At 42.5% G+C, this 13,629-nt stretch overlaps 1 protein-coding gene across 1 annotated transcript in view; it reads right to left on the reverse strand.

The window, feature by feature from the left end:
• Positions 1-13,629, reverse strand: part of LOC126154493 (dipeptidase 1-like) — a 1,598,597-nt gene that overhangs the window by 329,886 nt on the left and 1,255,082 nt on the right. The window contains exon 9 of the mRNA XM_049916146.1: positions 2,873-2,957. Coding sequence (XP_049772103.1) covers positions 2,873-2,957 — 85 coding nt within the window. The remainder of the gene's footprint in view (positions 1-2,872; positions 2,958-13,629) is intronic.

A 13,629-nucleotide genomic window follows, 5' to 3' on the forward strand; every position in this document is an offset into this window, starting at 1 on the left:
AAAATGCGAAAAGTGTTATCCAGGTGGGTGCCACGAATGCTGACGGACGACCACATGGCTGCCCGTGTGACATGTTGCTAAGCAATGTTGACGCGCAACGACAGCATGAATGGGACTTTCTTTTCGTCGGTTGTGACAATGGATGAGACATGGATGCCATTTTTCAATCCAGAAACAAAGCGCCAGTCAGATCAATCGAAGCACACAGATTCACTGCCACCAAAAAAATTTCGGGTAACCGCCAGTGCTGAAAAAATGATGGTGTCCATGTTCTGGGACAGCGAACCCATTGTGTTCCAAATGGCACTACGGTAACAGGCGCATCCTACGAAAATGTTTTGAAGAACAAATTCCTTCCTGCACTGCAACAAAAACGTCCGGGAAGGGCTGCGCGTGTGCTGTTTCACCAAGACAACGTACCCGCACATCGAGCTAACGTTACGCAACAGTTTCTTCGTGATAACAATTTTGAAGTGATCCCTCATGCTCCCTACTCACCTGACCTGGCTCCTAGTGACTTTTGGCTTTTTCCAACAATGAAAGACACTCTCCGTGACCGCACATTCACCAGCCGTGCTGCTATTGCCTCAGCGATTTTCCAGTGGTCAAAACAGACTCCTAAAGAAGCCTTCGCCGCTGCCATGGAATCATGGCGTCAGCGTTGTGGAAAATGTGTACGTCTGCAGGGCGATTACGTCGAGAAGTAACGCCAGTTACATCGATTTCGGGTGAGTAGTTAATTAGAAAAAAAATCGGAGGCCTTAGAACTTGAATGCACCTCGTAAGGCACTTTACTCGAGTGCAATGGAAGCGAATAGTGGATCACTGATGAAACAAAGCGAAAGCACAGTCTATGTTTGAACATTTCGAGGACTGTGTTCTGATGTGAATGGGGTTTGAACTATGTCGTATCAATCTCTGAAATGAAACTGTTTCATGGGTACCATGGAAAATACTCGTCAAATACACCGGTACCGCGAAGTTCAGATTGTTAACGCTCAGAAACTTCAGTTTCACAACATCAGCCACACATCGACAGCTATGGCAGTACGGAAGTCTTATCATTTTCTGCACAAGATACACCACTAACCTGGAGGCAACGCAGGATTATCAAAGACCAGCATCGTGAGTCATAGTAGCCAAACTATCTCGGAATCGCGCAACGAGATGAGGTACAGGCAAATAGAAAATGTTGAAAAACACTGCTACATAGAATCAGCTTATCGTTTGTTAAAGTAATGAATTGCCTCTGTTATTTTTTAAATAAAATTTTATTTTTCTCGTGATATTATAATTTGTCGACCAACGACAACGATGTCGCTGCAACAGTACCAACATATGAATGTGGTGTTTACTCCACGTCTCTCCCTAAAATTTTGCTCATTATTTGTACAGCAGTGCCCACACACTCTTCTATTGTTTTAGATTCTGATCTCTCACGTAGTAAGTAAATATTTTTGTCAAGTGAACAGATTTAGAAAACCTTAACTGTAATTATGGCGTGTGCGTCAACGCATCATGAATGCGTTTTGTTCTGACTGGCCAAGAACCGCAGCCCAAGCGGTATCAGGAATGGACAACTGATGTACACGTGTTAGGGGCTGGTTTGTTATGCGAGATGTATATCTTGGACTCGTAAGTATATTTTGATCGACTGATGCGTGCGTGGGTAGATACACATTTGTCGTTCAATGACATTGATATTACATGCTTGTGGGAATAGTACTTAATGTCACAAAATTTTCTTGCTTTTGATTTTCGCATGTTTGAGTGAAGGTGTGGGGATATTCTGCGCGCACATCTTAACCGTTTTCAAGCTGCAGAATACATTTAATTTCATTATTTTGGCTCAGACTCTTACACATGGAATTAAGCTCTGTTAACTATCACATTAAGTTCACTCGGTGTAACATAACGATATTAGGTCACCAATTGACTACACGCTCTTTTACATCATTTAAATTCAGCATGTTATAAGGCATTAGCAGAAATAAATCTATGATGACTGGTCGTCAGTCGTTACTGGATAGCTTCATACAAAATAGTATTCTCGAAACAGTAAGAAGTAACTGTATGCCTAACTGAATTCGGACGAAGATGTATCGTACCGACCATGAGCAATGAGAACTGTAGGTAGACATTACAGGTAAACCAAAAAATAGTGTCAGAAATTGTGAAATTAAAATAAAACCTTGTTTTTGTAGAACATGTGTTCCATGGAAAACTGAGTAATCTTAAAATAAATAGTTTTGAACAACAGTCTGTACGACGTTCATTGACCTGGGCTTTTGAATTGCATTCTGTACTACCTATAGATTTGAAAACAGTGGGAAACTTATTTGCTCCTAACTTAACCTACACGACTTCAAGTAGAACGTTCATTTGACATTTTCAACAAATGCCTTTCAAAACTAAAATCGGAGAACATGGTGGTGGTAAGAGAAAATTTACAGTCTACTACAGAAATTTATCTGACTTGTCAAACCTGACAGCGTGGGAAAACGTCGTGGCGTAATATATCGGTGAACGAATTCATCATGTACTCATACATGCTAGCAAGATAGTCAATGAAGGCAATTGTAGTCCTGTTCGAGATACCACATCTGACTCTCGTACGATTATAGTGATTCATTCCCTCGCATCATGTTGTTACGAGACGGTAGCCACAGCGCGGGGCTGTGTAGAGCACGTGGCGCAAACAAATACACATCTGGATACCCTGTAACGTCGCCAGCATTGGGGTTTGCTCCGGTGTTACCACGGCTATTGCTTCACCTGGCGGAGCGACACTTGCCTGCGGAGCGTGAGAGCGCCGGCTGGTACTGTACTGTAGTGTACCGAAGTGTAGTGTAGTGTAGTGTAGTGTACTCACCTTTCCGAAGCTGGTGAGTCCCCCGCGGCTGGAGTGGTCTGCGGGCACGGACTCGCTCGGTTCGTCAACCAGTGACGAGTCTGCCCTGGCAACAGAAGAACGGCCGCCCTCCGTCAGTGAACATGTCACGGCGCGCACACCACAACATCGTGTGAGTGCCCTGTCTGTTGCTAAAATTCTGACAACATGAAAGAATGTCTACACACAATTTTAAGGCTACTTGTCTTTGTTTTGACAGCCGGTTAACACAGACATCACTTACTTCGTGCAACGGTTAATTTTATGGGCTTAAATGAATATTTACATATACTTTAATGATCAATTTTTCTATCAACAAATCCATCGATCCTGAGACATCTTTAGCTGCCGTGAAGATGTCGATGCAACTTACCTTTAGAAACATGAGAGACCTACACAAAGACGCTAGTAATCATATTGTTGAAGAATAAATGAGTGGCAGCTGTACAAACCACTCTGTGCAAATAAATACGTTTGCTGAAGGCAAATTATCATGGGACGCTAAGCAGAATCATGAAATCTCAGATATCGGTTTAGCAGTGGCAACGTACGTAAATATACTTTAGAGAGATCGTTCTGAAACTACTGAGTATCTCAACTCAAAACGAAGGCCATATTACGTGCAATAACACGGTTACTGATGCTTTATCCACATGGCATTCTGTACCACTGCATAACAAACAATGTCTCCACAAAGTATTCGAAACACTTCAGAACATATCAAGAATTGTTAAATGAACAGGTAGAAATTTATGCAGCTCATCTACTGTTCTGCTATGATGTGTAGAGATGTCGAATTCTAGACAATCTGAATCGATAACGGACATAACATATCACAAAAAGAACATCTTAAATCCTACCCCATTACCTCAAAACTCGTAGCTCATAACGAAGACTGCAGGAAGCAAATCTTATTGCTAGTTGGTACGTACAAACACAAGCGAACAAGAGGTGACCGAGACGTGTAACCAATGGCACCCCATACCATCACGCCGGGTGATACGCCAGTAAGGCGATAACGAATACACGCGTCCAATGTGCATTCACTGCGATGTCGCCAAACACGGATGCGAGCATCATGATGCTGTAAACAGAACCTGGATTCATCCGAAACAATGACGTTTTGCCATTCGTGCATCCAGGTTCATCGTTGAGTACACCATCTGAGACGCTCCTGTATGTGATGCAGCGTCAAGGGTAACCGCAGCCATGGTCTCCGAGCTGATAGTCCATGCTGCTGCAAACGTCGGCTCAAATGGTTCAAATGGCTCTGAGCACTATGGGACTCAACTGCTGTGGTCATAAGTCCCCTAGAACTTAGAACTACTTAAACCTAACTAACCTAAGGACAGCACACAACACCCAGCCATCAGGAGGGAGAGAAAATCCCTGATCCCGCCGGGAATCGAACCCGGGAACCCGGGTGTGGGAAGCGAGAACGCTACCGCACGACCACGAGATGCGGGCTGCAAATGTCGTCGAACCGTTCGTGCAGATGGCTGTTGTCTTGGATACGTCCCCATCTGTTGACTCAGGGATCGAGACATGGCTGCACGATCCGTTACAGCCATGCGGATAAGATGCCTGTCATCTCGACTGCTAGTGATACGAGGCCGTTAGGATCCAGCACGGCGTTCTGTATTACCCTCCTGAACCAACCGATTTCATATTCTGCTAACAGTCACTGGATCTCGACCAAGGCGAGCCGCAATGTCGCGATACGGTAAACCCCAATCGCGACAGGCTGCTATGCGATTTTTATCAAAATCGGAAACATGATGGTACGCATTTCTCCTCCTTACACGCGGCATCACAACAACGTTTCACTTTGCAACGCTGGTCACCTGCTGTTTATGTATGAGAAATCGGTTGGAAACTGTCCTCATATCAGCACGTTGTAGGTGTCGCCACCGGCGCCAACCTTGTGTGAATGCTCTGAAAAGCTAATCATTTGCATATCACAGCAACTTCCTCCTGTCGGTTAAATTTCGCGTCTGTAGCACGTAATCTTCGAGGTGGAGCATTTTTAATGGCCAGTAGTGTATGTCGCTCAAACTATCCATCTCGACTGAGATATTGACACTGGCCAGGGATTAGTGAGCAAACATGAGAACACGGATAAAGCTAAAAGTTAACATATGCGACAAGCTACTTTCAACACGTCAGTAGCAAACCCGCCGTCTCCAATAACAAATCGGTCATTGGACGGAGGATGCTTCCTAGATGGTCCATTTATGCAGGAGTGAATCTACTACTGTACATAAGACTACTCGAACGAGGGCTCGTGATATTACTCCCCCACCATCTTACGTCCTAGGTTTTCGAACATATTCAAAAATATTGTTGATAAGTAGATACATAATTTCAAAACCATTACATAAAAATTCAGTCCGACTTTCCGAATACAAAGCAATTATACAAGCCAGAAATGACTTATTTGATCAATACCGCTCCAGGCATTTCTTGAGGGTTCAGAAACTCTTCTATAGTATGAACGGCTCTCTACTGCTCTGTAAACCAAAACGATTAGCGACCATGGAAAATGCTTTGCAGTAGATCAAGTCACACCTCTCAAGCAGAAAACAAGGAGTTGTTGGAGGTTCAAATATTGCCTCCAGACACTTCCTCGCTGACCATCGAGGCTCAATTCGATGTAGCACTCATCACTGAAGACAGTTCTACTCCAGCAGTCAATGAGATTCCAGGCTCAAGAAGTGTCTGGAGACGCCACAGCCAGGAGACTGTTTGGATACCAACCGGACTGTTGCCTGCCGTAAGGCCGGCAACCAGCAGTAATGCTCTAAGAGGTGCCATTTCCTTTCATATCGGGACCTCCATGGTTGTCATTCGCTGCACCCTTGTAGCACAGCGGCACGTCCAAAATATTCTACGCCCCTTTTAGTTGCGCTTCGTGGTAAGCCATCCAAAGATTACGTTTCAGCAAGATGATATCCACCCGCAGACAGCGAGACTTTCGACCACTTTTCATCGTGCCTCCCAAACCCTACCTATCCCAGGGAGGTCGTCTGGTCTCTCGCCAATTGACAACGTTGGGAGCCTTATGGGCAGGGCCCTCCAAGTAGCTCGGCATTTTGATGATCTGCCGCATCAGCTGGACAGAATTTGACACCATATCCCCGAGGAGGGCGTCCAACCACTCTGTCAGTCAACGCCAGGCTGAATAACTGCTTGCATAAGGGGAAGAGGTGGATAAATGAGTTTCTGTCTTTCTCAATTTGAGAACCTCTTTCTCTTGAACAATTCGTCCAATTTTCCTCAATTGTAATCATTTGTTTGTCTATAACTGTACGTCAGGTTTTTCTATTTTCGTCGCATACGGATGATTCGCTCGTGGTACAACGGCTGTTTAGTCTTAGAGTGTATTATCATTAATATTTCCCTGTACTATATGAAATGTAATGTTGATACACTAAGGATGTCTGACTAGAAGCAAGAAAGCAGGTGAAATAAATGCATAAATAAGTAAACTCTCTAGATAAATTACATACATAATTTCATGTAACTGGCTTAAATTTAAAATATTAGAAAATCCCGGAGTCGCCCCGGACAGTTAAAAACAATGTAGTGAAGAGTAAATGAACTTGGAATTTTCATAATATACAAGGCTCTCAGGACGCAAATCACAAAAATATCCTTGCAATATACCTAGATCAAAACTCTCCAGATCGTCATGCAAGCTATTTGGCAAATAAACCAAATAGTTTACCCACGAAGGAGTCTGTACTCTCCACGTCAACTGACACGCTCTCAAGAAAGTTGACCACTCATTTTGAATTAGTTACAAGATAAGAATTTCAGTTTGAAGAAATTGCAAGTAACATACCCAAAGTATTAATTCTACGGGCGAAAAAGTAAGTATTATGTATTATAGGAAACCTGGTGTGTAGAATATATGAGTCTGGCGAAATACCATCTGACTTTCGGAAAAGCATCATCCACACAATTCCGAAGACGTCAAGAGCTGACAAGTGGGAGAATTATCGCACAATCAACTTAACAGCTCATGCATCGAAGCTGCTTACAAGAATAACATACAGAAGAATGGAAAAGAAAATTGAGAATGCGCTAGGTGACGATCAGTTTGGCTTTAGGAAAAGTAAAGGGACGAGAGAGGCAATTCTGACGTTACGGCTAATAATGGAAGCAAGGCTAAAGAAAAATCAAGACACTTTCATAGGATTTGTCGACCTGGAAAAAGCGTTCGACAATATAAAATGCTGCAAGCTGTTCGAGATACTGAAAAAAGTAGGGGTAAGCTACAGGGAGAGACGGGTCATATACAATATGTACAACAACCAACAGGGAATAATAAGACTGGACGATCAAGAACGAAGTGCTCGTATTAAGAAGGGTGTAAGACAAGGCTGTAGCCTTTTGCCCCTACTCTTCAATCTTTACATCGAGGAAGCAATGATGGAAATAAAAGAAAGGTTTAGGAGTGGAATTAAAATACAAGGTGAAAGGATATCAATGATACGATTCGCTGATGACATTGCTATCCTGAGTGAAAGTGAAGAAGAATTAAATGATCTGCTCAACGGAATGAACAGTCTAATGAGTACACAGTATGGTTTGAGAGTAAATCGGAGAAAGACGAAGGTAATGAGAAGTAGTAGAAATGAGAACAGCGAGAAACTTAACATCAGGATTGATGGTCACGAAGTCAATGAAGTTAAGGAATTCTGCTACCTAGGCAGTAAAATAACCAATGACGGACGGAGCAAGGAGGACATCAAAAGCAGACTCGCTATGGCAAAAAAGGCATTTCTGGCCAAGAGAAGTCTACTAATATCAAATACCGGCCTTAATTTGAGGAAGAAATTTCGGAGGATGTACGTCTGGAGTACAGCATTGTATGGTAGTGAAACATGGACTGTGGGAAAACCGGAACAGAAGAGAATCGGAGCATTTGAGATGTGGTGCTATAGACGAATGTTGAAAATTAGGTGGACTGATAAGGTAAGGAATGAGGAGGTTCTACGCAGAATCGGAGAGGAAGGGAATATGTGGAAAACACTGATAAGGAGAAGGGACAGGATGATAGGACATCTGCTAAGACATGAGGGAATGACTTCCATGGTACTAGAGGGAGCTGTAGAGGGCAAAAACTGTAGAGGAAGACAGAGATTGGAATACGTCAAGCAAATAATTGAGGACGTAGGTTGCAAGTGGTACTCTGAGATGAAGAGGCTAGCACAGGAAAGGAATTCGTGACGGGCCGCATCAAACCAGTCAGTAGACTGATGATAAAAAAAAAAAAGGAAACATAGAGGCTCATGTCAGCTGTTACAGAAACGCGTTTCTACCGTACATAGGAAAAAATAAATATCAGAAGTTTCATCTCCACAATTTAAAGAAGTATTCTCATATTCAAAAATACACGCACAAGCAAGTGTATAATAAATTAAGGCAAAGTAATACCCGTTGTATGGAATTAGGGACATTGAAGAAGGTACTCTACTGCTTACTAATAGAAAAATGGTGCTACTTCTTGGAGGAATTTGTAGATGAAAACATAAAACTGCAATTTAAAGTTGTCATAACCTATAAATTGAGGTGACAAAAGTCGTGGGAAACCCCTAATATCGCGTCGCACCTCTTTTGCCCGAAGTAGCGCAGCAGCTCGACGTCGCTTGGACTCGACGAGTTGTTGGGGGGTCCCCTGCAGAAATATCGAGCGCGCTGCCTCCGTAGCCGACTATACTGCAAAAGTTTCGTCGCTGCCGAAAGCGACCTCTCAGTCATGTTCCGTATGTACGACGGGATCCCCATCGAGCGATCTGGGTGGCCAAGTAATTCATTCGATATGTCCAGAATGTTCATGAAAACAATCACGAACAATTGTGGCCAGGTGACATGACGTCGTTGTCTGCGAACATGAATTCCGTGAGTGGCTGCAAATGGTCTCCAAGCAGCCGAACAAAACCGTTTCCAACCGATGATTGTTTCAGATGGTCAGAGGACACGGTCCATTCCATGTAAACACAGTCCACACTGTTGCTGAGCCTTCACCAGCTTGCACAGTGCCTTGTTAACAACTTGACTCTATGGCTTCGTGGGTCTACGCTACACTCGAACTCTACATCAGCCATTACCAACTGAAGTCGGGACTCATGTCACCAGGCCGCGGCTTTCCAGTCGTGTAGGGTGCGACCAGTAAGTTTACGAACCCTGGAGAGGCGCCGTATCCAGGAGACGTCGTGCTGTTAGCTAAGGCACTCGGAGGCGTCGTATGCTGCAGTAGCCAGTTAACGCCAAACTTCGCAGCACTCTCCAGGCGGATACGTTCATCGTACGTCCCACACTGATTTCTACGGTTATTTCAAGCATTGTTGCTTGTCTGTTAGCACTGACAACACTAGGCAAACGCCGCTGCCCTCGGTCGTTACGTGAAGGCCGTCCAGTACTGCGTTGTCCGTGGTGAGAGGTCATGCCTGAAATCTGGCATTCTTGGCACACTCTGTAGGCTATGGATCCCGCAATACTGAATTCCCTAACGATATCCGAAATGGAATGTTGCATGCGTCCAGCTCCAACTACCATTCCGCGTGCGAACTCTCTTAATTTCCGTCATGTGGCCACAGTCACGTCGAAAACCTTTTCAAATGAATTACCTGAGTACATAGGACAGCTCCGCCAATGGACTACCCTTTTATACCTTGTGTACGCTACACTAGTGCCAGTTGTATGTGTGCATAACTCCTATCTCATGAATTTTGTAACTCCAGTTGTAAAAACAACAGCGCTGTACTATTGTACATATAATATTTTTTTCTTCCGATTTTTGATAAATTAGTGTAATCGATGTTCTGATTTCATTTCTTTTTTTTTTTGTTTCATGTCATTGTGTTAAGAAAACTGTAAACCAATTTCGATGTGAATATTAATGTTTATGTCAAATGTCAAACAATATTGTAACAGAATTGAAATGTAAGAAACGTTGAAACTGTTGTAAGATGTTTAAAATTGTAACTGTGCGTCTGGTCCATACGTAGGCAATGCATTAGGATATGTAGAATGCAAAACCTCGGGTGAATACCCTGTCTGTAAGGGAGCGGTAAAAGGTGGATGGCAGGCGAGCGCGGGAAAATGCGCGCGGGCACTGCACGGCACAACGGGCTGAGCAGTAGTAGTCGGAGTTGGGCATCGGTCTGAGCAACACGTTCTGGATCGGGGAGGCTCTCCTGGAAGACTTAGTTTCATTGAGCCTCGGGTATGCCGTTCCAACGCCCATACAGGATGGCAAAATTCCATAGGCACTAAATGGAAAAGTATTGCGACGCTATGAAGAAATAAAGTGCCGATACATCAAGGGCCATAGCTGTGGTTGTATGTGTGCTCTGTGCCTCGCCATCTCGCCGCTTGCCAACCGCCGCATCGATACCAACAGGTTGAAACTTTTAGTACTGTATTCGTGTGGACCAGTGTTACTTTTGTTCCATACTGTTCAATAACAACTTAAATTTTACCAGAACTGTCCTATCATTTAATTATCCTCACAACTAAACTAGACAGGGTCCTTTCCAAATGTTGTGCAATCCGAGTGTCGCGAAATGAAGAATTGAAGTTTGTGTTAATAATAATTACCTGCAGACCTAGCTATGTTAGAATGATGTTTATTGAACTGTTTTGTTATTGAACTATTAGATGGATAACGAAGGTCTGAAAAAGTTGGAAGATAATTTTGATATTGATTTAGTAATGAAGTTTAATTATTTCGAGACAGATATAATGGTATTTAAATGAGCAGGAAATAAGATGAAAAGAGTACTAACTCATATATTGAAAATCTTGAGCACATAATGATTTCAGTAATCAAATTTTTTAATACAGTGATCATAACAGTTTCAGGGTCCCCCCCCCCCCTTTTTATTCATTTGAATTCTGAAGTGTTCTAAACTGATTTGACCAGCAAAGTTAAAGTCAATATAAAAACCAAAACTTATCAGTGTTTTATTTTTATCAAAAGTGACATTGTGTGAGTGATTCAAAAGTGCTATTGCTAGGGTGACCTATGCCCGATTTTAATCAGATCAATAGACTGTACGAAGTTTTGTAGTAAACATTATAGTGTAGTGTTATGTATTTATGGTTTATCCATATCAGTACAGAAAGTGAAATTATCAGTTCAATAGATTTTCTGGTTCTAAAATTTACCATATTATGCAGTGTTATTACGTGTTGTTTTGCATGAACGTACATCAACTTGTACAGGGAACAAACTCAGTTAATGCCTAATTAGGCTGGCGACCGTATTATTAACAAATTGGTAGCATCTTCAGTGTTCTTCTGTGTTGTTTTTGTCCGTACTGACGTGTAGTTGCATTTCGAACTTGCTTGACGTATCATTGTTATTACAGAGCGGGTGTAAGTCTGATGTGCCACCATTCAGGTACACGCGGTCAATATCTATACGAAAATCCTTTCTCATAAGGTGAAGCCCGTCAACTTACCATAGTACAGGCTTTAAAGAGTGTAGTGTGCCCAACGCGCACGTTACACAGTGTAATACACTTACTGTATCGTGTAAGCGGCATTTGATACTAATCTTTAAGAATTGTTTTCAATGGTGCATCAGTTTCGTAAGACAGTTATAAGCGTAATTGGACAATAAAATACGTTTTTTGATGTTCTATCATGTAACCAGATGTAAGGTACTTTATGGCCGTACTTATATTTGGTTTTCGTAACTCGTAACTACTGTATATTCTCAAAGAAGGTAAAGCTGTATAACACGTTAGAAATTTACAGCCACAGACCAAGAGGAACTGGCAGCCACAAATATAAATATAAACCAACAGGAACTAGTACATGAAAACTGTGCTCTGAACGACCACTGTGCTTGCCATTCAATGGCCTTGCACTGTGATTGTAATGTCGCCGTCTTGCACTATTGGCAACGCTATTCCGATGAGGACATGGCGTAGAGCAGTGACTGAGGAGTTGCATCAGAACAGCAGAAGCTATTATACGTAAAGTCAGGAGTCCTGAGCGTGAATAACCTGCATCACAGTGCAAGAGAGAAAAGTGTTTTATTCAGTGACAAAGAATGTAAATTCGATACTTATCACGGTCATCGCTGCGTGGTATTCACTGATGAACCAAAACGTTATGTCCACCAACTTAATACCGCGTTTATCAGCCCTTAGACGCAGTACAAAAGTGATTCTGCATTGCAGGTATTCAAAATAGCCCTGGTACATTTCCTGGAAGAATATGGCACCAGATGTCTGCCAGCAGGTCACGCATTTCCCGTAAATCGTAGGTCGGTAGTTCGTGGTCGCGGAGCTGACGTCCCACAGTGTCACGTATGTCCTCCATCGACTTCAGATCAGGTGAATGTGGTGACCAAGACATCAACGTGAGTTCACTACCACGCTGCTCAAGCCATATTAGCACGATTCTGCCCTTTTGATGAGTTATCTTGGTGGAAGATGCTATCACCGTTAGGAAGATATCAAGCAAGGTAGTTCTCAATAATGTCCACAGATTCTAAATCTGTCATGTTGTCGTCGACCACTACCCCGAGTCCCAGGTGACTGTCCCCCATACCACACGTAGCACCGCTCCGAGCAGCCTGGACTGTGTTATGGCTGACTTTTTAACATGAGGTACGAAGTTTTGGTTCACGTATAACATGATGCATAAACAGAAGTACTATTCGACTCTTAGAGTAGACTCTCGTCCGATCCTAATCGTAGGATTTCTCGTCACAGATATTCGTCTTAGCAGTATACGGACCATTTTTCAAGCAGCAATCTTTACTTTATTGCCTAGACACCATTTCTATAACATTTCCATTGCAGTCTTTGCCCCGCCTTCCGTCTGTGCTTTAGATCGTCCAGTCTCAATTAGAAGCATATTGTCTGCAGAAACTATGCTACCATTTACATTTGGTAGCGCTGTAATTCTTTTTAGCAGGGACTCTGTGCCTAGATGCCAAAAAAATTTACCCTAAAATAGAGACCTGTGGACAGAGACATCTAACACAAAAATTACCAGGACGCAAAGTATTGTAAACATGAAATATTGTAATTATCATTCTTCTCATTGCACCACTTCTGCACCCGACATTATAGGTCAACCTTGATGCGATTTGCCGTATCCAAAGTAGTTTCCTTTTCGAATGTACCACCGTCGTCTTTTCCTTACAGAAGTGTTAGAGTGTATATTTAAGAGCACAACGTGCAACGTGTTTTCTATTCATTATTTGCTAACCACTTCGCATGTTCACCAAATATCAAAATTAGAAGTGAGATCGCTGTTCTCGTTTCCTTTGAGCACTTATTGTTTGGCGAAAACAGATGCTAGCCGAGTTTAAACCCCATACACAGCAAACGGCCTGTCTTTTGCAACTAAAACTGTATTACTGTCTTCAATGAAACATGTTTCATCTGTTCCCATTTGGCATACCTATAATATATAAAAATGTAGAAAAAGTTTTTTGTGTAAGTATGCGTTACTGCTATGAGATATGTAGTGCTCCCTAGCGGGATATTTAGGTTATCTTATCACTATAAATATTAAAATAACCTAAGTGTGCTGCCAGGAAACGCTAATATATATGTTTAAACAATTATGTCTCTTATTTTTTAAGAACATTGATGATATATAATACGAGTAGGCGAAACGAGTTTCGTTGATGACAGTAGCAACCACGCAGTTGTAAAAGACGAATGGTGTGTATTCTTATACACATGGGAAACACGAAACTGAAA

Source organism: Schistocerca cancellata, unplaced genomic scaffold, assembly GCF_023864275.1.
Source record: "Schistocerca cancellata isolate TAMUIC-IGC-003103 unplaced genomic scaffold, iqSchCanc2.1 HiC_scaffold_1092, whole genome shotgun sequence".
In the NCBI taxonomy this organism is placed as follows: Eukaryota; Metazoa; Arthropoda; class Insecta; order Orthoptera; family Acrididae; genus Schistocerca; species Schistocerca cancellata.